Source organism: Sphaerodactylus townsendi, linkage group LG05 (assembly GCF_021028975.2).
Source record: "Sphaerodactylus townsendi isolate TG3544 linkage group LG05, MPM_Stown_v2.3, whole genome shotgun sequence".
Lineage (NCBI taxonomy): Eukaryota > Metazoa > Chordata > Lepidosauria > Squamata > Sphaerodactylidae > Sphaerodactylus > Sphaerodactylus townsendi.
In genome coordinates this window covers 98,086,271-98,109,013 of record NC_059429.1, presented here as the reverse complement: position 1 = coordinate 98,109,013, position 22,743 = coordinate 98,086,271, and the positions used below count along the sequence as shown (strand labels likewise).

Genomic DNA, 22,743 nt, shown 5'->3' with positions numbered 1-22,743 from the left:
ACAGGAGTCATTGGTGGTGACAACCACGCCATAATATTCTATGCGGCCATTCTCCTCGCTGAACATGTTGGGCGAGATGATGATTCTGGAGCTGGCATCAAATTCTAGGAGGTCTGCTAGCACAGGAGGCGGAAGAACTGAAGTGAAAAGTCAGAAGGTTAAAAAAATATCACTAGTAGAGGCGACTGCAGCTCTGGAGTTGTTCAAACCCATAATGTATACTGTCATTGTATTGATACTGGATGGCTGTTTTAGATCTTTTATCATCATTTTTAACCTGTTGTTTTATTTGATTTTATGACTATTCTAGCGGTTTTTAATTTTTTGTCTGGTTTCTATTCATTTTTTCTGTGCTCATATTGTAAACTGCCCTAGAAACCCTCTGTGGGTTGAGAATAAATAAATCAATAAATCTGTAGCAGAATTCCAATGTTCAAAGAACGTCACAGTACAGTATTGCAAGGACAGACTTGTTCAGCAGGACAGTGTCATTAGACCCACATTGTAGACCAGAAGCTGATATGGAGGGAATAAACAGCTTGCCAAAGGCCACCTTCCGAATTCTTAACTGAGATAAGAACACTAAGGCTCAGCCTTAGCCACCACACTACAATAGCTATGTGATATCTATCACACAGCCCTACGTTTCACCGAACAGTCCTCTGTCAATCAGCTTTTCCCTTTTGCAGTGCAAGTTCTCAGTCAATCAATCAGTCTGATGAACACATATCCAAATGTCCATGAGAGAATGGGAGGCATGTACCTTCCACAGATGTGTTGCAGATCACTGTCACAGACGGACCCCTCATACCGTTCCTGCCAACAGCATTAATGAGGATTTGATATGAAGAGTCTGAGGTCAGCTCTGCCAGAGTCGCTTCAGCCCTGGGAACAGTCAGATAACGTACAACCTGATGGAGGACTGCTCTTGGAAACGTCTCCACTGCCAGCTCATAAGTCTTAATATCACCTTCAGGGATGGTCCAGTTTAGAAAGACACTGGTGACATCAGGGAAACATTGCAGGTTCTTCACCTCAGTGAGCTCTGGAAGGGCAAGACAAACTGAACTGAGTAGGTTGGAGCAGGATTGAGCTTAGCAGCCTCTACTGCAGCCATAAAACAATACTACATATATATAGAACAAGGAAGGTTGAGTTCATTTCCTGGCTACTCCACACCACTTTGTTTCTGACATATTTTGGCAGAGATTCAGCCCCAGAAAAAAAGACAAGGTCCAGAAATCCCATGTGCCTGTCATTACATACTTCTTGACATTTGATTTTGGAATTTAAAAGAAATTTTAAATATCTCTTCAGCGCCATATAAGTCTGCTCCTAAAAGCCTTATCTTGACATCCAGTGATTTAAAATGTGTGTGTATGTTTATTTGGGAGGGGTGGGTGGGGTGGGGGTGGAGACATGAGCCCTGGAAGAGATACTGTATACATTTTAATGGCGTCTAAGCAGTTTAGTGGGAGGTATTCTTATATGTTGAGAGCCAGAGTGGTGTAGTAGTTAAGGTGTGGGGATGAGATCTGAGAAACCCAAGTTCAAATCTTGACTTGCAACATGGAAGTTTGCTGAACAATCTTGGGGCACTTACACACTGTCAGTCCTGACCCTGGCTAGTATTTGGATGGGAGACCTACAGGAAATACCAGGGTCATGACATGGAGGCAGGCAATGGCAAACCACCTCTGAATAGCTCTTGCTTTGAAACCCCTATGGGGTAGCCATGTCAGCTGTGATTAAAACACACACATTCTTATGGGCTACAAATTCTGCAGCACTAACTAGCATGGAAAAAGCAACATGGGCCTATCTTTGAAACTAACTAGCATGGAAAAAGCAACATGGGCCTATCTTTGAAACTAACTAGCATGGAAAAAGCAACATGGGCCTATCTTTGAAACTAACTAGCATGGAAAAAGCAACATGGGCCTATCTTTGAAACTTATTGCTGAGTATGTTGGGTCTCAGCACTTTTCTTTGATACACAGAACCATTCTAGATTAGTGCAGTGATGAACTGGTGCTTGAAACAAAAAGCCTGGATTATCTGGGAAGCAGAAACATGATAAATCCAAGGTTTGAAAACACAGGGAAGCATCCTGGAATGGTTGAAAACTTGCAGCTATTTTATGCTTCTTGGTGTTCATGTGCTTTTATGCTTCTTGATTTTACTCACCAGTTTTTAATGGTTGATCATTTTAATGAGTTTATGTTCTATGATTTTATTTTTTGTGCTGTGAAATGCTGCAAGCAGATCTCTGAAGAAGTGGCATGGACACACTTTAAATCAACCAATCAGGTCCTCCCTTCGCTGAGTTTCCATACACTCTACCCCCCAGAATGAGCACATACCTATTGGTATTACCACTGTCTCAGAGCTGCTCTTATATGGTCCAGAAATGCAGCTGAGAGATGCAGAGTAATTTCTTCCTGGAACCAAGTCGTGGAAAACATGCTGGACCTGCCACGGGGCCAAGGTGTGATTCTGTAGCATGGTACTGTTGTTAGAATGCCACAGCTGCAGCTGGCAGCGCTCGGGCTTGCTAAGAGGTTTCCCCCAGGACACAGAGAGTTCAGGGTGGTTCTTTGCAATCACTGTGGAGAGCTTCCTAGGAACCAAAGGGTCTAGGTAAAATACAAAAAAAAGAATGAAGAAGAAGAAGAGTTGGGTTTTATGCCCAGCATTTCTCTACCTTTAAAGGATCTCAGAGTGGCTTACAATTATCTCCCTTCTCTTTGCCCCAAGAGACACCTTGTGAAGTAGGTGAGGCTGAGAGAGTTCTGAGAGAACTGTGACTAGCCCAACAGTGATCCACTTGTTAAAACTATGAAGCTATCTGGACTGAAGCAAATCAGCCATACATTATCTAATTTTCTAGAGCCTCAGGTAGGTATCTGATGAAGAGAGGTTAGACTATTGAAAGCTTATACCCTGAAAATCTTGTTGGTTTCTAAGATGCTACTGGACTCAAATCTCGCTCTTCTCCAGTGGCATAGCACTAACAGGGGGGGGGGGGCGATGCCCCAGGTGAAGCAGCGGCAGAGGCATGGCCGAACTGTGGCAGGGGTGTGGTGGGGGCATCCTGGGGTGGGGTGGAGTGGGGTGGGGGCGGCCGGTGCTGCAGCAGGGGTGCAGAGCGTGTGCGCGCCCCAGACATACAGTTTTCACTTGCTCCGCCTCTGCTCTTCTCCTGCAGATCAAGACATCTTCCTCTAGAACTATCAGGCAGGAGACTTCCCCAACTCTGTGGCTGTTAAATGGAATTGACAGGATCTGTATCTGGGATATTATAAATGCACCAAGTTATGTTGTTTCCTCCATGGTCATATACTGATCATACTTTTTTCTCCCAGTGCCATCTCCTAAGCCCAGTGACGAAAGGAGGGGAAACTGCGTCCAAGGCATGAACTGCCCGCATGCCTCGCCTCCGAAACGGTTCCAACACGCCTCACCCCCGCCACATGACTGCAATTGCGACATCAGGGGCGAGCCACCCCAGATGTCCCCATTGCAGCTACGCCTCTGCCTAAGCCTTCCCAGAAATCCTAGGCTGATCATGAGCTATTTTACTTCACAAAGTGCAACCAATCAGTGCACACTGTGTTCAGTATGAGATTTCTTTAATGACAGATGGTCAGGCTCAGCGGTGAAGTACCTATATTGTGCCCAATGAAAACCTGTGTCAGTTTCGAGTTAATTTGCTTGGCAAAGCTGATGCCATTCCTCATATGGACAATTGCACTTCGCTAAACAGCTGTCAACAGGAGTTCAGATTAAATGTTTTCTCACAGAGATGGTAATTTCTGCCTCAACTCCATACTCACTGAAAGTGTATACAGGTTCATACATCCAAAGTCATGCAAATTTCTGTGTAGACAAACCCAAAGACCATAAAGGGACTCATACTCACATGTCCAGTCACTGACATTCTTTGCTGGTGTTTGGTTTGGCCCTGCTAAGGAAGAAACTTCAAGGGAGTATTTAGTTCCAGGGAGGAGACCGACGAAGGTGAAATTTGTGATCCCCTTGTGTACAGATGTTTTTGCTGCCACAGTCCCTGATCCGGCATAATACAGGGTCAGTGCATAGCCCTCTTGTTCTCCTGTGGGGCGTTTCCAGGAAGCACTCAGCTGGTCAGAGTGCCCTTTGTTTGACAAAGTTACTGTATGAGGAGGCAGAGGATCTATGATGACAATAACATCAGAAGAGAAAATGGAAGTCGTAAATATTGCCAGCACAATGTTCATATAATTTACCTGATACAATTCTAAATAAAAAATAAAATAAAACCAGGATACTATATGCATTCTGTCAACCAGCACATTTGTATGTACATAATTGTATCTTGTGCATAATACTTTCTGCTAGTCAAAGAGAAGGACTATGAAGATCCAATCCTGATACACACCTATTGTGCTGGCTGTCTAACAAGAAATGGAGAATTCACTCCTTAGTTGCAGGTAGATTGTTGTTGTTTTGTGGGGGAGCAATATTTAATTTAATTTTTAAATCTAAAACATTTTTAACAAGCCTTTCTGCCCAATCAGGGCCCTAAGACGGCATGCATAAAAACAAAGTTTTTCATATTTATAATTTCTTGGGGGGGGGGGGGGGGATCAAATATCTACACTGTTAGTGAAAATTACTATACCAGGCAGCTTTTTCACTTTAAGGGAGGGAGTCAGGCACAATACCTGTCTTTTCTCTCTGCAGTGGCTTAAAGAAACCCAAAGGGCATTTCTGACTGGGAAACTGGCTCAAGGGACAGTTAACCCCCCCCCCCCTCACACTGTGGCCCAATGCAGATTGGACTTCCTTTAACAGCCAATGATACATCTGGAGTTCCAGAGTCATGTGCAGTCAGGTCCTGTGAATCTTTTACAAAGTCATATTCATCCCTTGTCACATTTGCCTTCCCCCTCCCTCTCTGGCCTCCCCATCACTAGACTTTAGGCTTTAAGCTCTTTGGGCCAGGACCAGCCTTTTTTGTTTGCATGTTTAGCAAAGCACCAGGCACATCCATGGCGTGTAACAGCAACAAGCACAACATCTATGAGGAAGTCATTCCCTAGGTGATGAAAGCAGCTAGCAAAACTTAAGTGTTTGGCATCAGCCATGCCAGAGCAAATCACTTTCTTCCTGGACTGATAGAAGCATCTTGTCTGGCCTGCACTGTCAGGCTGGGATTTCAGAGAAGCTCTGCTGGCTGACAAATGTGACATTTATATTCAAATGACCGGCGCCAGCCTGTGCTACTCACTTGTCCAATCAGTGACATTTCCTGCTGAAGTCCTATAGGGCCCTGACAAGGAGATAATCTCAAACCAGTATTTGGATCCTGGCATCAGGCCTGAGAAGGTGAAGTGTTTGGCATCTCTCCCCACAAAGTCTTGTGCTGCTGTGGTGCGGCATCCTGAGCAGTACAAGTTCAGCTCATAGCCGTGCAGTCTGCCGGGGGCTGGGGTCCAAGCAACTCGCAGCCTGTCTGAGTGCCCCTCATTCCACATTTGCACAGAGCTGGCTGGCACAGGGGCTGTGAAATAGGAAGAGCTTACGTGAGAAATGGAAGGTGCTGAAGGAACTGAATGCTCACAACAGCACGGTGTAGTGGTTAAGAGCGGCGAACTCTAATCTGGAGAACCAGGTTAGATTCCCCACTCCTTCACATGAAGCCTGCTGGGTGACCTTGGCCTGGTCACAGTTCCCTCGGAACTCCTTCAGCCCCACCTACCTCAGAGAGTATCTGTTGTTGGGAGGGAAAGAGAAGGTGATTGTAAGCTGTTTTGAGTCTCCTTGAAGGTAGAGAAAAGCAAGCTATAAAACCCAACACTCATTCTTCTTCAATGTGGATACACAGGACAGACATAGCATAGCTGTGACAGCAGCCATAACAGCACTTGCAAACTGGACCTTGAACGTGGGATGGTCAGGATGACGCCAATGGGCACAATACTGATACCCCCCCTACCATATGTTCATTCACATATATGCTGAGTGTCGATCTGGACAAGGTTTTGGTAAGACACAGGTTTGTTATCTAATTACCTAGAACACTCAGTTAACCAGCATTTCTTAGACAGCGGCCTCTTCCCCATCTCTGCATCTTCAGGCATGCACACACCCTGCTCCTACCTGTCCAGCTAACCCAACACTCATTCTTCTTCAATGTGGATACACAGGACAGACATAGCATAGTTGTGACAGCAGCCATAACAGCAAGACTCCTCCCAAGGACTAAGGTGAGAATTTGCCAGTTTGCTCCCGCCCCATAGCAGTTAGGTGAGGCCACTTTAAGAGCTGTGGCCAAGCAGAGCAGTAGAGTTGCCAACCTACATGGGGAGGCTGGAGTTCTCCCAGATTACAGCTGATCTCCAGACAACATAAAACAGTTCCCCCAGGGAAAATAGCTGCTTTGGAGGGTGGACTCAGTGTTGTGATACCCCACGGAGGTGCCTCCCCTCCCTGAACTCTGCCCTCCCCAGGCTCAACCCCAAATCTCCAGGAATTTCTCAACCCAGAGTTGACAATCCTAGGTGAGACAGTCAGGAAGTGCTCTCCCTGTGATCAGGCAGGAACGTATGAGAAAAGAAAATCATTCAGATACCCCTGTCTCAAGCCATGCAGGGTTTTAAAGGACAAAGCAATACCTTGAATGGGGCTCAGGAGCAGATCTGTAGCCAGGGTGACTGCTGTAGTTTCCTGGTCGCTTGCTCCTGATAGCTGACCCCCAACCAGCAGTCTAGCCACAGCATTCTGCACTAGCTGCAGTCTCCGAATACTCTTCAAGGATAACCACAAGAAGAGTGATTTGCAAGAGTCCATTCTTGAGCTAAGGCATGGATCACTGACTAGACCCAAGTTATCTCAGATCCTAAAGAAACAGCAGCTATGACAATAAAGGATCATCTAAAAGCCGCAGTGAGGATCATGATCAGATCGTTCCACCAGTTTTACAGCAGTTCCCCCAATTCCCACTCGCACAAAGAAGTGGTTTCGGCTCATTTAAGAGCCAAAGAGTTATTATTGCCCTTTCTTTGTTGTAAATTGTATATAAAGCTTTGTAAGCTACCTTGCATGTCAAGGCAGGATTTAATTGCTTGAAATGACTAAATAATCGCTTCCAGGCAGGTCTAAAGTATCTATGTGATGGATGTACCCTGAAGTACCCTGAAGACTAAGAAAGACAGAGTGTAGTCCACCTTCCTATGAAACATTGGTCAGAGAGTCTTCTTATAGTTAAGAACATAAGAACATAAGAACAAGCCAGCTGGATCAGACCAAAGTCCATCTAGTCCAGCTCTCTGCTACTCGCAGTGGCCCACCAGGTGCCTTTGGGAGCTCACATGTAGGATGTGAACGAATGGCCTTCATGCTGTTGCTCCCGATCACCTGGTCTGTTAAGGCATTTGCAATCTCAGATCAAAGAGGATCAAGATTGGTAGCCATAAATCGACTTCTCCTCCATAAATCTGTCCAAGCCCCTTTTAAAGCTATAAAGGTTAGTGGCCATCACCACCTCCTGTGGTATATATTCCAGATTCACCATATCCAACGACGCTAAGGCGCGGAAGAAGTGGGTTTCCTTTTATTAGTCCTAATTCTTCCCCCCAGCATTTTCAATGAATGTCCCCTGGTTCTAGTATTGTGAGAAAGAGAGAAAAATTTCTCTCTGTCAACATTTTTTCTACCCCATGCATAATTTTTAGTAGGACTTCTAATCATATCCCCCCCTCAGTCAGCCTCCTTCCTCCAAACTAAAGAGTCCCTAAACGCTGCAGCCTCTCCTCATAGGGAAGGTGCTCCAGTCCCTCAATCGTATCCTTGTTGCCCCTTCTCTGCACTTCTTTCTATCTCCTCAATATCCTTTTTGAGATGCGGCTACCAGTAACCCTGAAGACACAGTAATCCAAGTGCCGACCTGGTCGACCACTGCTTTTATATATATATAAGCATGACAATCTTGCAGTTTTATTTCCTCAATTCCTTTTCTAATGATCCCCAGCATAGAGTTTGCCTTTTTCGCGCAGCTGCCATGCATTGAGTTGACATTTTGATGGTTCAACTATCAACTAAGACGCTTAAATCCCTTTCCTGGTCTGTGACTGATAGCAATTGACCCCTGTAGCGTGTATGTGAAGTTTGGATTTTTTGCCCCTATGTGCATCACTTTACATTTTGCTACATTGAACTGCATTTGCCATTTCTGAGCCCACTCACCTAATTTATCAAGGTCTGCTTGGAGCTCTTCGCAATCCTTTGTGGTTCTCACCACCCTGCATAATTTGGTATCATCTGCAAACTTGGCCACCACGCTACCCACCCCTACTTCCAGGTCATTTATGAGGATCTGTCAATCACCCTGGATCTTGGGATTTACAACTGAGCATGTATTGGAAAGATGTCTGTTTGCATGCAGGCAAGAGTGGGTGTTTTACCTAATCCCCGAATGTACCCCTGCCTATTCTAGGAGAATGAATGGGTAGAGCTTTAGTCTGCAGGCACTCTTTATATGCCTGCACATGTGTACACACACATGGTCTGTGATATAATCAAGCCTGTGTACTTGTCCCCCTGCCTAATGATGTGAGATTTCTTGATATAATAAAGGCTAGTGATATCTCCACACCACATAAAGCAATATCCTTTTGTTCATCCTGTGGAATGCAGTCAGGAGAGAAACACGCAAGGGGCTACCTGATGGGTATCCAGATGGAGGGAATGACAGAACCCAGATAAGATGCAAGGCAGGGAAGAAAGAGAACTGGAAAGAAGTTGCAGACATAAGATCAGGTGCCTAACGATGACCGGTACATCCTTAGACTCAGATAGGACAAATCAAATTGGTCAGACTTACATGTCCACTCAGTAATGGTGGAAGAGGGGGCCTCAGTTTGGCCTTTCACTGTGACAACTTGTACAATAAATTGGCTGCCTGCTGGCAAACCTGTCCAGTTGAAATCCTGTGTTCCTGGACCCACAACTTGAACTCTCTCAATGCCTGGAGGTGTCAGGTAATATAAGATAAGCCGGTAGTGGTCCTTGCCCCCTGGGGCCTCTGACCAGGTCATGTGTAGCATAGAAGAGCTGCCAGTGTTCCTCAGGGTCACATTTACAGGTGCTGCAGGAGCTGCAGGAAAAACAGAGTTGGGTTCTGCACACTGCTGCTAACACAGCAGGTACATCTCTAGAAAAGGCTCTCCTGACCATTAACATGAATAACAGATCCAAATATCAATTCATGAGGCTACACGGTGGGTGGCCCCCCACAACTTCTCTAGTGGCTTGGATGTTCCTCACGGACACATCTTCTGTTGTCTAAGATGTGATGCCCCAATCCAGGAGTGCACTTACCTGTGCAACCTGTGCTATTTCGTGAAGCTGAGTTGTATGGTCCTGCCAACGACCACACTGCAATGAGGTAGCATGTTCCTGGTGTTAATCTCTCAAGGGTGATATTAGTGCTGGTTTTTTCCACAGAAATATGACTTTTGGTAGCTGTAGGGCCTTCTTCAGAGACAGAGACCATATAGCTGTCCCTTTGCCCAGCAGGTGCCATCCACTGTATGTGCAATGTTGAGGAGCTATGCCTGGTCACCAGCAGGGAGAGAGGCATCAGGGGCACTAGAAGGAGAAAAAGAGGCTTCAGGGTAGGGAAGAAATCTGGCTCAATGGTAGAGCAACTGCTTTGCATGCAGAAGATCCTAGGTTCAATCCCCCAGCAGACAACAGAAGACCTCAACTGTGACTCTGAAGAGCCACCAGGCTGGCTTCATGGTAATAACAGGGAAAAGCTAGGAGATGAGGGGAGAATGGAGGGCACAGTACAGGGACATGATCATATGTTATAAGAATTCTGCCTTTTATGGGATATTAAGAGTGTCTTTAGTCAAACACGTATGTTGGATTTTAGTAAGGCTTTTAGCAAATTTCGAGTGATGACGGGACGGATTTCATGAGGAAGACTGTTGGAAGGGAAAGGTGCAAGTGAAGGATGGGTTCTTTTGAAACATGAGTTGTTGTGGGATCAAGCTATTCCCGTTCCCAGAAGACAGAAACATGGTAGGACACTCAAGAGCCTGGCATGAATGAACACAGAGCTGTAAGGTGAGTTGAAGACCAAAAAAAAAAGCTTTTGTTTAGGAAATGGAAGGAAGGGCGAAAAGAACGTTGTCTGTAGGTTGCTAAACGCTGTAGGGTGGTTTTTAGGCTTAAGTTGAGAAGGAGCTCTGATTGGCTGGGAAACTCACAATAATAATAATAAGGGTTTTTTTAAGTTATACAAGGAACAAACAGAAGGAGGTGAGTCTGCTGTTGGGTGAAATGGGGAAACCTTGACAGAGAATAAAGCAAAGGCAGAGAGGCTTAATGCCTATTTTGCTTCAGTCACCTCTCTGAGGGAGAGGCCTACTTGGTAACGGTGGTGTACAGAATGTGCACAGGTCATTCAGAAGTATCTGGATGTTTCGATAGGTATAAGTCCCCTTGGCTGGATGGTGTCCACAGGAAAATGCTTAAAGAAGTAGTTGGGGAGTTGGCATAGTCATTATCCATTATTCTCATCTTGGAGGATGAGTGATACGGCAGATCTGGAGAAGGGTGAATAATATTGTCTCAGTTTTTAAGAAGGGGAGGATGGATAATCCAGGGAACTATTAGTCAGTTTAACTTCTGTCCCAAGGGAAATCTTGGAGCAGATCTTCAAAGGGATGATTTGCAAACATTTCAAGGATAACTTGGTAATAAGAAGCAGTTGGCATGGATTTGTCCCTAATATGTCCTATCTGACTAACTCATTTCCTATTTTGATTGGATGACGGGTTTGGTAGATTTTGTATATTTGGATTTTAAGCATTGGATGAGATTCCCCATGATGTTTCAGTCAGCTAATTAGAGGACTGCAGGTTAATTTTAGAATGGTTAGGTGGATAAGGAATTGGTTAAATAATCGCACCCAAAGAGTGGTAGTTTAATGACTCCTTGGCAGATTCCGCATGGGCCAAAAACAGCAGCGTGAAAACAGTGTAATCCCTTTTACACCATTTTACACCGTTTTCACACCGTTTTCACACCGCTGTTTTTGGCCCATGCGGAATCCGCCTTTGACTGATTGGAGAGTTATAGTTAGTAGGCTGATGCAGGGCTCAGTTTGGGGCAAATGGTTTTTAATATTGACCTTTAAGGCCTTCCGCGGCATGGGGCCCACATACCTGCGGGACCGCATCACCCCTTATGTCCCACATAGGTCGCTGCGCTCGGCAGCGGCTTATTTGCTGGTGACCCCTGGTCCCGTGATGATACGGCTGGCCTCGACCCGGGCCAGAGCCTTTACGGCTCTGGCCCCTGCCTGGTGGAATGCCCTACCTCCAGCTGTCCGGGCCCTGCGGGACCTTGGTGAGTTCCGCAGGGCCTGCAAGACGGAGTTATTCCACCAGGCCTTCGGAGAGGCCAGCCGTGGACCTACTGCCCCCCACTGAAACTGCAATCGAAATCGGAACTGAGGCTGCCGTTTCCATCTTATTATGGCTGGGCCTGATTTATTTATGGATTCCATCACAGGCCCTGCCTACTCCCTCCCCATCTTTTTGGCCTTTGATCGGGCGCCTGTCTTAAACAACTTTGTTTTATAAATCTGGTTGTTTAATTTATAGCTTTTATTGTTGCAAACTGCTGCTTAGGTTTTAATGGTTTTAGTGTTTTATGTTGTTGATTTGCTGTTCGATTGAACAGCCATATTGTGAGCCGCCTTGAGCCCTTCGGGGATAAGGCGGCCTATAAGTCTAACAAAATAAATAATAAATAAATAAATAATAGTTTTATAAACAAGATAGATGAAGGTGTGAAGGGACTACTCATAAAATTTGAGGATGACACCAAATTGGGTGGGTACACAGATAAATTACAATCAGACTTTCACACATTGGGAAAATGTGCAAATGGGAAAATATGTGATTTAATAGACATAAATATAAGGTTTTGCATCTGGCTACTAAAAATGTTATGTACATGTACTGGATGTGGGATACTCTTCTGGGTAGTTATGTTTGTGAATGGGATCTTGGGGCTTGGTGGACTGCAAAGTGAATATGAGTAGCTACTGTGATCAGGCAACAAAAAACACAAATTCTCTCTTCGGGAGGTATCAATAGATGCATAATGTCTAGGAGACAAGATATGATAGTACTGTCATGTACAGAACTGGTCACACCCCATTTGGAGTCCTCCATTCTGGAGGCCTTTTTTATAAGATGACCATAACATTTTTAGAGCAGCTGCAGAGGAAAGTGATGAAGATGATTGGGTTTCAAAGACTAAGCCTTATGAAGAAGGACTGCAAATACTGAGAATGTTCAGCCTGGAGACATAGAGCTTGAGGGGTGGGGGGGTGGGGTGGGGGGTTATGCTTACTCTTTTAAGTATTTGAAGGGCTGTCAATCAGAGGAGGCTGTCAATCAGTGGAGAATAGGATTCATAATAATGGGTTTAAATACAGGTGGGGAAATATCAACGGGATATCAGAAAAAAGATTTCAATAATGACAGGTCGTTCATGGAATCAGTTCCCGAGGAATGTTGTAGGCTCTCCCTCCTTGGAGTTGTTTAAAAGGAAGTTGGATGATGATGCTTATTCTCCATGATAGAGGATGCTGGAGTGGATGGTCCTTAGACTCCTTCCAACTTTTTAATTCTTTGTGATCAAAGACAGAGTTGCATGCCATTGCTACAGTTTAGAGACCACAGTCTCATTAGTTTTTACATTCAGAGTGACATACTATTGCTCAAAAAGCAGGGATTACACAGCAGAGGGGAGGAAACTAGCAAAAATTTAAGCATGCTATCCAAAATAGATACTTCTTATCTGATTATTTGACCATATCTAAACTGTACAAGAATATAAATGACAGACAGTACAGCTGATGGCCATTAAGTTCTTGTTGTTGTTGAGACTTTTACTGCAGCAAGGGATACGCCAGAGGAACCATGCCAGTGAGTAACTACTAAAATTACCCCTGCTATTGTGTACCACAAACACAGTTTAAGAAGCATGAGGGATATGGGGTATGCTACTCCCCTAAAGGAAATGTGCATTCTCAGGTAAGACCAGGCACAATATGGGTACAAGGGTACAAGAAGTCTGGATTATACCTGTGTAGCCAATGGCTGTTTGTGAGGAAACATAGTGAGGTCCAGCCCTGGAGACAATCTCAACACGGTATCGTGTTCCTGCCACGAGGCCATCTATGGCCACTTGGGTAGTTCCATGTGGCACTGAGAGGTTCCGGATAATGGACAGGGATTCATCTAAGTAGAGCTGTATCCAGTATTCTCGTCCCTGACCTAATTCCATCCAACTCACAATCAATTGCTGGGGGGTCTGGCCACATTGCACACTCACATTAGTCAGAGACTGGGGATCTGCAGAGGCAACATAAACATGGGGCACATCATGAATGAGCATGAAAGGTAAACAGTGGCTGTCAATATCCAGTGGTAGCTGGATGGTACAACCTATCTCCAGGCAATAGGCATCAGTTCACCTAGAGAGAATGGTTGCTTTGGAAGGCGGACTCTATGGTATCATACACCCTTGAGGTCTCTTCCTCTCCAAACCCTGCCCTCTTCAGGCTCTACCCACAAAATCTCCAGGTATTTCCTAACCCAGAGCTGGCAAACTTAGAAGACATGCTGACTGAAACTCACAACAACTGTTTTCACAGGAGACATAGATCCTACCTCCAGAGACAGACTGCATTCTTGCAATTTATGTCTTGCAAGAATGGCTACATCACAACTAGAAACTTTGCTGCCTGCTTGTTAAATTCTTAAATATACATGCTTTGTATTAGAAAATAAAAAGAAGAAGGAAAGGTATTCCCTACTGCAAGAAGAAGAAAAAAGGTATTCCCCACTGCAAGCACTGGGGTGACATCACATCATGACCAGTAGTGGGATCCAAAAATTTTAGTAACAGGTTCCCCTGGTGGTGGGATTCAAACTGTGGCGTAGCGCCAATGGGGCTGGGTGGGGCACGACGGGGGGCATGGCTGGGCATTCCTGGGTGGGGCATTCCTGGGCGGGTCTGTGGCAAGGACGCAGCTGCTGCACCGGTCCTTGGGCGAGAAACTAATGCACGCAGGCGCAGGCTGCCACGCATGCCAGTGCACCTCCTGCTAGACTGCTTCAAGTTCTGCGCGCTACTGCTGAGAGAAGGGGCGTAACTAAGGCAAAAATCACGTGGCAAAATCCCCAATTAGTAACCCCCTCTCAGCACACACAAATAATTAGTAACCTACTCTCGGGAACCTGTGAGAACCTTCTGGATCCCACCTCTGATCATGACATTTACTAAGCAGACTATATTCGCAAGATGGCTTGCCACTGCCTTACCCAGTCATCTACACGTGACCCCCAGCAAGCTGGGTATTCATTTTATCAATCTCAGAAGGATAGAAGGCTGAGTAAACTTGAGCCAGCTGACAGAATGTGACTTCTGTCAGGATCGAATTTCAGTCACGAGCAGAGCTTTGACTACAGTACAGCAGTTTACCATTCGGCACCACGGGGCTTTCTATCCAGAAGGGAAAACCTGTAAAATCTTGATTAAATAATAAGCCTTAGATATTTTTTTTTCAGTAATGTCAGGACTGCTAACATGAGGTAGCAAAACTTCTGGTAAGCCAGCCATATTTTAACTATTGTTCAAAAAATATGTGATGCAGCCGGAAAATGATGAATATCAGTGGAATAATATGCAATGCCTTCAAAAGGACGCTAGAGGGAGATTACATCAAATAGAATAATGATGAGGCAGAGAATTCCAACCTTCTCTTAATTTTAATTTCATTTATAAACCACACAAAAATCATACAGACCCCCTCAGGGCATCTCCAAAAATGGCAAAACAGTTACTTAGACAGAACACAATGAATAATTATAGTTTACCAGAACAATCACAATACAGAATATAAATCATATTTAGCTGGGCTCAACTTGGCTCTACATCAATTCTATTGACTGCTTGGCAACTTTATTTAAAGCTTAGCGCAACAGCACCAAATTATGTGGCCTGAGGAAATAGGGAGGCTCACTTATGGAAAAGAATACCTTTGCCAGGCAGGAAATAATGGATTGTCTCCAAAACAGAATGAGGCTGGCAGATGGACCACATGTGTCAAGCCGATGCAAAGAAGGTACTTATACATCCTGGTAAAACCAGAAGAGGTTGGTATATCACTTTGCCAAGCTCAACCTTAACAAATTACCAAGATATTAGACCTCCACAAGTGCTAGTTACTTTTGCCAAGTGTCTGTAAGTGCAAGGCCTCACACCAGGTATAGCCACTTGAGTACTCACATGTCCATGCAGAGATGAACGGGGATGAGGCCCGGTAGGGTCCTGCTAATGCCACCACTTCCAGAAAATACTGGCTGCCAGGGACAAGCTCCTGGAAGGTAAAATTCTGTATGCTGGGCCCAATTGTGATGTTTCTTAGCAGTGGATGCTGCTGGCTGTAGAAGCGCAGAAAAAACTGGTCTCTGTCACCTGGAGATGGGTTCCAAGAGGCAACAAGATTGAAGGGCCACTTGCTACTGGTCAGCTTTACTTCTGAGGGAGCCAAAGGATCTGAAAGGAAACGGTGCTGATTTACTAGTTTACTAGTTGATTTAGTAGTTGCTATGTGCAGAAGGAGATATAATGTAGCACAGAAGGACCGTCTCCTTTCATACTATTTAGACCACCAGTTAAGATCTGCTCCTGGCTTCAGAGGTGATGTGGGTAATGACAACAGGGAGGGTATTTTCTGTGGTGGCCCCTCACCCTTGGAACATCCTTTCCCGTGAGGCTCTCCTGAGACCTACTTTACTGTCTCTTAGGCTCCAGCCCAAAACAAATCTTTTTACCCAGGCTTTTTATTTGGTTTTTAAAATTAATCTTATTAGATTTTTACCAGTCTGCTTCTGTTTTATGGATAGTTTTTACACTGCTTAAGTCCAACGTCTTGTTTTTTAAATTGTGAGGATTTTGATTGTAAGTCGCCTCAAGCCAGACTCTGAAGAGGGGCCATAGAAATACCCTAAATAAATAAATAGCAACTGCAGGTATATTTTACAGGGACAGTTATTCCCATCCTCAAAAAACCTGTTGACCTTGAGATGTTAGGAAATCAATGTAATGGCTGCTAGTTATCATATACTAGTTGTGGTTTAACATCTTCAAGAGCCCTAAGAAATTTGAATTCAAGTAACAGGTCATGACAACAACAGGTCTGGATGCTTCACCTGAATAATTCCCATCTGCTTCCAAAGTGATATTGCTTATTTTCTCTCCCACGCTCTGCTATACTCAGCTGCATAACGGCCCAAATCAGTTGTGACATGGGCCGTCTCACCTTTGGTCTGGTACACTCATGGTTCGCTTGTTATGGTGATCCTTAGCATATGCAAAAGTTGGGGTGGGGGGGGGAGCCAAAGAAGAGTTTCTTCCACATTACTAAGGCACAACTAACCATGGCAAAATCATCTTTTTACATGAGGGACCACAGCTGGTGTCCCAGTGGAAGCTGGTCAAAGCACCTCAAGCTCCAGATGCCAACTGTATATCTTTCAAGCTCTAGCAAGATTGGTGGTGGAAACTGCCATCAAATCTCAGCCGACTCATGGCAACCGCACAGGGTTTCCTGGGAAAGAGGCATTCAGAGATGATTTGCCACTGCCAGCCTTTGTGCCACAACTCTAGCATTCCTTGGTCTCCCTCCCAAATAATAACCAAAGCTGACCTTGCTTAGTTCCTCAAAGCAAACAAGATTGGGCTAGCAACTCCAAAGCAAGAACAAGAATAAGCCCCTCTATTGTCAGCTGATTTTGAACTTGTTTTGCAGTTCTAAATCAAATTCAACTCCCCCTACAGCAAAAGTCAAGTTTGCCCTTTGTAATATTCACAGTTAATGTTTCCTCACCTACGCCTCACTTCCACTACCCCCTTCCTGTTTTCACAAACAGTTCTTGTGCGTGTCCACAGCAAATTTGTGTCATGGTGTGCATTTGTTTTGATAGTCTGTCTGTCTGTCTGTCTGTCTGTCTGTCTGTCTGTCTGTCTGTCTGTCTGTCTGTCTGTCTGTCTGTCTGTCTGTCTGTCTGTCTGTCTGTCTGTATACAGGGAAAATCTCCAAATGCCAAAACTTGCCTAGGAACACTCTAGCACTTCTCCTGACAGCAGCACACTTACATGTCCAGTCAGTGGCAGTTTGAACAGGAGACTGGAATGGGCCAGCCACTCCAACCATCTTCAGAGTGTATTGGCGTCCAGGGACCAGCCCTTCAAAGACAGCATTTGTTGCATCCTTTTCTATGGTTATATTTTGGATCTCCAGCTGGGATTTGGTTTCCAAGAGGGTTCCTATGTAACAGCCTTTGCCCCCAGAGGAGTTCTGCCAAGAGGCATGCAGTGACTTTGTGCTGTGACCTTCATTGCTTAGGTTCAGGTGGTCTGGAGGCAAAGGATCTGAAAGAAGAAGTTCAGAACTTGCTTTAAGGGTTTAAAAAAATTAACCAAATACCAAAACCTTTCAGCCACCCAACAATAGACTGTGGTTGTCCTGACTCTAAAAAGCATCTCATTATTGGCATCACACTTTATCAAAGCCCACTTCTCTCTTCTGCACATAGGCCCCTCTGCTCCATTCCTGGGATCCTGGTGTTGTGCAACTGTTTCTCCATCATTCCTGTCTGGTTTTCGCTACATTAGACTTCTTCCTAATCCTTTCCTAGAATCATACACTGACTCCTTGCATCACAGCAGCATCAGAGCCTCTTTTCTCTGAATAGTATGTGCATCAAGTAATAATAGGAAAAGAAAGTACTTTCATTGACAGAAGCACAATTACTGGCCCAGACAGCTCAGTCATGGGAGTGGGTTTCCAGGCTGGACCTGAAAACCAGTGGGAGACGAGAGGGGAGAAAATGAGGGGTCAGCCAATAGCAACAGTATGACATCACTTCTGAGCAAATCCCAGAAGTGACATCATGCTTCTCCAGTAATCACCTGAAATTCTTGATGAAACCATATCGTTTTTCACAATTCCTAGGAAGGCTGACATCGCTTTTGAGATTTCCCTGGAATGAAATCATACCCTTGGGCCTGATAGCCATTTTTAATTTTATTTTTCCCATTTGTTGCCGATAGACATCAAATGGTCTGTTTAAGATGTTTTGCAAAATAAAATAAGTTTTTTCTTTTGTGAACCATGGGGTGGGATCATGGTGGTTAGCTCTATATCACGGGTTGTTGGTTTTTTGTAAAATGCCTGATTTCTTAATGGAACGATTTGCCCTGACAATTCAAAGCTAGATCCAATAGAGCTCAGACTGGTCTTTTGCTTCCAGCTCCTGCAATGCTGTATTCTATACAAGCAGCCGAAGCAAATCAGTGCCTTGGTGGCCTGTCAAAGGTACCCAGTGGCTTATGATTTCCTGAGCAACCAGTAGGACTTTCTAGTGTTAAAGGGCTCATAATAATATACTGCACTTTCTTTGATACTCACATGTCCAGTTCATGAGGCGAAGAGGCAGAGAGATGTAGGGCCCAGCAACCGTGCTGATCTCCCATGCGTAGTGAGTGCCTGGGCTTAACCGCTCATAATGCAGGCTGGAATAGCCTTTAGGAAGTGAACTGTTTTGCACCAGCATGGGTGGTTCTGTGGTGTACAGTGCGGCCACATAGCCAGTCCCAGCCACCTCGTGCCAATGAGCATGAAGCATGTGGGAATTGCCCTGGCTTGATAGACTGCCACCTGGTGGAGCTTTGGGATCTGGAAAGGGGAAAGAGAAATACAGCATTATGCCCCCCCCCCGCCAATTCAGTTGATCTCACACGTGGAGTACACATTCAACAAAAAAGAAAAACTTTTCCCACAAGGCTACTAGTGATGTTTTTCTGAAGCATTCAGCTCAGGGATATGCATGAGTATCAGAATGGCCCCTCGCTCAGGTCCAGTCCTCCCACTAGAGTACGCGCCACCCATAATGGAATTCCAGTGATTTGTGTCATTCCAAAATGTCTCAGATTACCCTCAGAGGGAGACCTCCTCTCTCTAAACTTCTAGATGGTTTGGATGAAGGAACCTCTTTAGACAAAAGGAAAGCAAAGTAACCATTTTCCCCTGAGAACAGCATGCATCCCTCTCTCACAGCGTCCACACAGGCAGCAACCAACCAGCTTGCCATTCTTTCTAACACCATCCAAGAGCCCTTCTTCCCCAGCCTTCTACCATTTTGGCAGCAGTCAAGCCCTCCTGTCCACGCTGAGATTCATCTTACATGTCCAGGCAGAGATGCTCTTTGAGGATGCTCTGTAGGGCCCAGCAACAGCAGTCACCCAGACAGTGTAACGAGTCCCAGGATTCAGTCCACGAAAGGTGGCATGTGTGCTGTTTGCGGCTACTGTCACGTTTCGGAGAGGTGTGCTGCTCTTTCCCTCCTGCAGAGTCACCAGATAAAATTCTCTTCCTCCAGCTGGGGAGTCCCATGATGCCTTCAAGGTGTTGTTTCTGCCAGAGCTGACCAAGGTCACGCGTGTTGGGCTCAAAGGATCTGGGGACAGCAGCAGTCATTATAAATGGTTGGGGAATAATAGACTAAGTCTGTAGGGAAGGATGCTCACTGCATGCATAGAACTGAGTTATTGTGTTGTTACAGATACAAATAAAGATATGCATGCACATCCTTCTTGATCTGCACTAAAACAAACCTTTAGCTCCACATCTCATCTTTGAGGACAATATCAGGGTCTAATTAGCACCTCCGTTAATGGGGTCCCACACTAATCACTAGGGTGGGCACAACACTTTGGATTGACATTTCTTCCAAACACCCATCTCCTTTCACAGAGGTGTCAAACTGCTGGCAGGGGATGATGGGAACTGTAGTCCATAACATCTGAAGGGCCATGAGTTTGACACCTAATGTTATGGCTTTATTGGCCAAAGCTTTAAGCCTAACCACATAGGAAGAGAGAAAGATACAGATATACATGATACACACATACATTTTAATCTCCCTCTTCCCTTCAAAGTACATCCTAATTATAAAAGATTTTAAAATGTTATTTATACAAAATTACTAAAAGATAAGAGGCTAAGGATTTAGTAACATTCAGATTCTTTTCCCACAGAAGAAAAACAAAAAAACTTTGTTCATTGCTCATAAATTCATTCTTCTCTAACAATGGGATTATCCATCTGTCTCTATCTTCAGACATCCATCTGAAAATACAGGAAAAAAATGATTGGCTATAATCAAATCAAATTTAAAAAACCTTTAATGGCATAACAGAATACATAACAGGCAAATAGCTCAATTCTTATCTATAATAATGATGGACCGATCCCATTATGCCTATTATAACACCAAGCTGATGACATAAGTTGACTCCTTGATGTAAACAAACTTTTAAGATGTTGATAATTTGCCTTTTACGTATTCTGTTATGCCATTAAATGTTTTTTTATTTGATTTGATTAGCTGTATCTACTCGGATTTGTTAAAGTCAGTAGAAGAATATTCAACTGTCTGCTGAAAAAAACAAAACCTCTATTATCCCAAGAATCTTGGATAACAGGAAAAGGTAATCTTCAAAGAAAAGTTTTTAAAAAATAATTTTGTGTATTACAGGGTAGAAATTTTTTTTGTTTTGCTTTATCAATTAGCTTATTTTTTTGTAATGAAAGCTAATCGATTTGTCTGCAGGGATATCTTTTCAGTCCTGCTCAGTGGCATCTTGAAGGGGCTTTCTGCCACTGGAACAAATCCATCAACTGTGGAAGATCATTTTAAAAACAAAAAGAAAGACTATGTGACCTTTTCATTTTCACAGTGTTAATGACACTCTATAGGTTGCATAAAACCAGATAGCTCTGGTTTAGCCTCGCTGAAAGAGAATGGGAAAAGCTCTTCAAAACAGGGAAGTGAAAGATTACCAGAGCAATCATCTGCAGTTCCTCCACTCTCAGCCATGGATATTAACTGGAGTAACTCTATATAGGATTGCAGCATACTATAACACTAAAGACTGCACATTTTATTGGAGATCTACAATCAGATCCCCCAGTGTATTTTTCATCCTTAAAAAGGAGCAGTGAGTGGTGTTTCTTTACTCCCACCGCATGTGTACAGGAACCACAGCATGGGAAAAGAAACCCATTCCTTCTGAAGCCATTTTAAAAATAGAAATTAGTCTCCTAAATTGCGGTTGGTCCCGGGAGGGGGGGGGGGGGGGGGAAGAAACCAATCTCTGTTATGAAAACCACACAAGGAGAAATGGTTAAATCCCCCTATCTCTATGTTTCGTCCCTGATCCAAATTGGGGAACTCCACAACTGTCTGAACATCAATTTTATCTTCATCTCTGCCATGTTTATGCTCATTGTTTTGACCACATAGGTAGGGATGGCCCCAATGGTGGGATTCAGCAGGTTCGCACCACTTCGGCAGAACCGGTTGTTAAAATAGTGCTTGTAAACAACCAGTTGTTAAATTATTTGAATCCCACCACCAGAACCAGTTGTTAAATTATTTGAATCCCACCACTGGATGGCCCCTAGATCTTTATGGAACAATCTGATAGACTGAGATTGGCTTGCCACCCATTTGATAGACAGCTTGTGACCAGTCTTTCATTTATAATGTCACAAAAAGGATCCTGCCCTATACTCACATGTATAAGCCGTGGCATTGGGACCCTCAGTCTCATAATGCCCTGCTGACACGCTGACCTTAAGGAAGTAGAGGGTACCAGGTTGCAGGTGCCGAAAAGTGTAGCTGTCCACACCCTTCCTGATTGACACAGGAATGCTTTCAGTAGGAGTGCGGAGGTTTTGGAGGACGAGATGCAGCCACTCTGCTCCCCCTGTGCTGGCCCATGAGGCAGTAAGGCTGGAGTTGGAGCGCTTGCTCTGTAAAGAAAGTTTCTTAGGGGCAACAGGAGCTGTAGGGACAAATCACAGCCAAATGAAGCCAGCGGTCATTGCTAATCCAAAAAAGAAAGAAGCAGCCAACCCAACTCTGGCCAATCATAACAGCAGACATTCTGGCAACCTTGCAAATAAGTCAACCCACCATTTTAGTGGCCTGCCTATAAATACATACCTATGCCAGTCACTTGTGGTATACCAGAAGCTGAGAATAAGAAAAGAAGAAGAGGAGGAGTTTAGATTTATATCCTGCTTTTTTCAATTGTTCAGAGTTTCAAAGCAGTTTACAAACTCCTTCCCTTCTTCTTCTCACAACAGAGAGTTCTGAGAGAACTGTGACTAGCCCAAAGTCACCCAGCAGGCTTCACACATAGAAGTGGGGAAACAAATACAGTTCACCAGATTAGAGTCCGCCACTCATGTGGCTTCATGTGGAGTGTGTTCTCCAGATTATAGTCCTGGTTCCAGATTAAACCTAGTTCTCCAGATTAGAGTCCATTGCTCTTAATCAGTACAACATGCTGGAAAAAGCATCAGCTTCTTCTAGTTTACAAACACTTTCCTGCATCATTGCCTGCAGAGAATATTTCCTCCTCCATTCCAGTAGATATTTACAGTCTAACCCCATTTATGAGAACTTTAGACAATATGAGTTAATTTAGCTTGAATCATTAGCTCCTGCATATTTTTCTCTCCTGATCAAGCATGTTAATGAAGTGATATAATGTATAGGCCAGTGGATAGTTTCAGTCTAGGATCCAGGAGAT

At 44.4% G+C, this 22,743-nt stretch overlaps 1 protein-coding gene across 1 annotated transcript in view; it reads right to left on the bottom strand.

Moving 5' to 3' along the window:
- LOC125433382 (receptor-type tyrosine-protein phosphatase V-like) overlaps positions 1–22,743 on the bottom strand; it is a 56,528-nt gene that overhangs the window by 23,463 nt on the left and 10,322 nt on the right. The window contains exons 5-18 of the mRNA XM_048497885.1: positions 22,152–22,181; positions 21,721–21,990; positions 19,326–19,598; positions 18,551–18,817; positions 17,236–17,511; positions 15,364–15,633; positions 13,155–13,424; positions 9,364–9,633; positions 8,867–9,139; positions 5,273–5,545; positions 3,923–4,195; positions 2,364–2,636; positions 764–1,045; positions 3–137 (exon numbers count right to left, since the gene is read on the bottom strand). Of these exons, the coding sequence (XP_048353842.1) occupies positions 3–137; positions 764–1,045; positions 2,364–2,636; positions 3,923–4,195; positions 5,273–5,545; positions 8,867–9,139; positions 9,364–9,633; positions 13,155–13,424; positions 15,364–15,633; positions 17,236–17,511; positions 18,551–18,817; positions 19,326–19,598; positions 21,721–21,990; positions 22,152–22,181 (3,435 nt within the window). The remainder of the gene's footprint in view (positions 1–2; positions 138–763; positions 1,046–2,363; positions 2,637–3,922; positions 4,196–5,272; positions 5,546–8,866; positions 9,140–9,363; positions 9,634–13,154; positions 13,425–15,363; positions 15,634–17,235; positions 17,512–18,550; positions 18,818–19,325; positions 19,599–21,720; positions 21,991–22,151; positions 22,182–22,743) is intronic.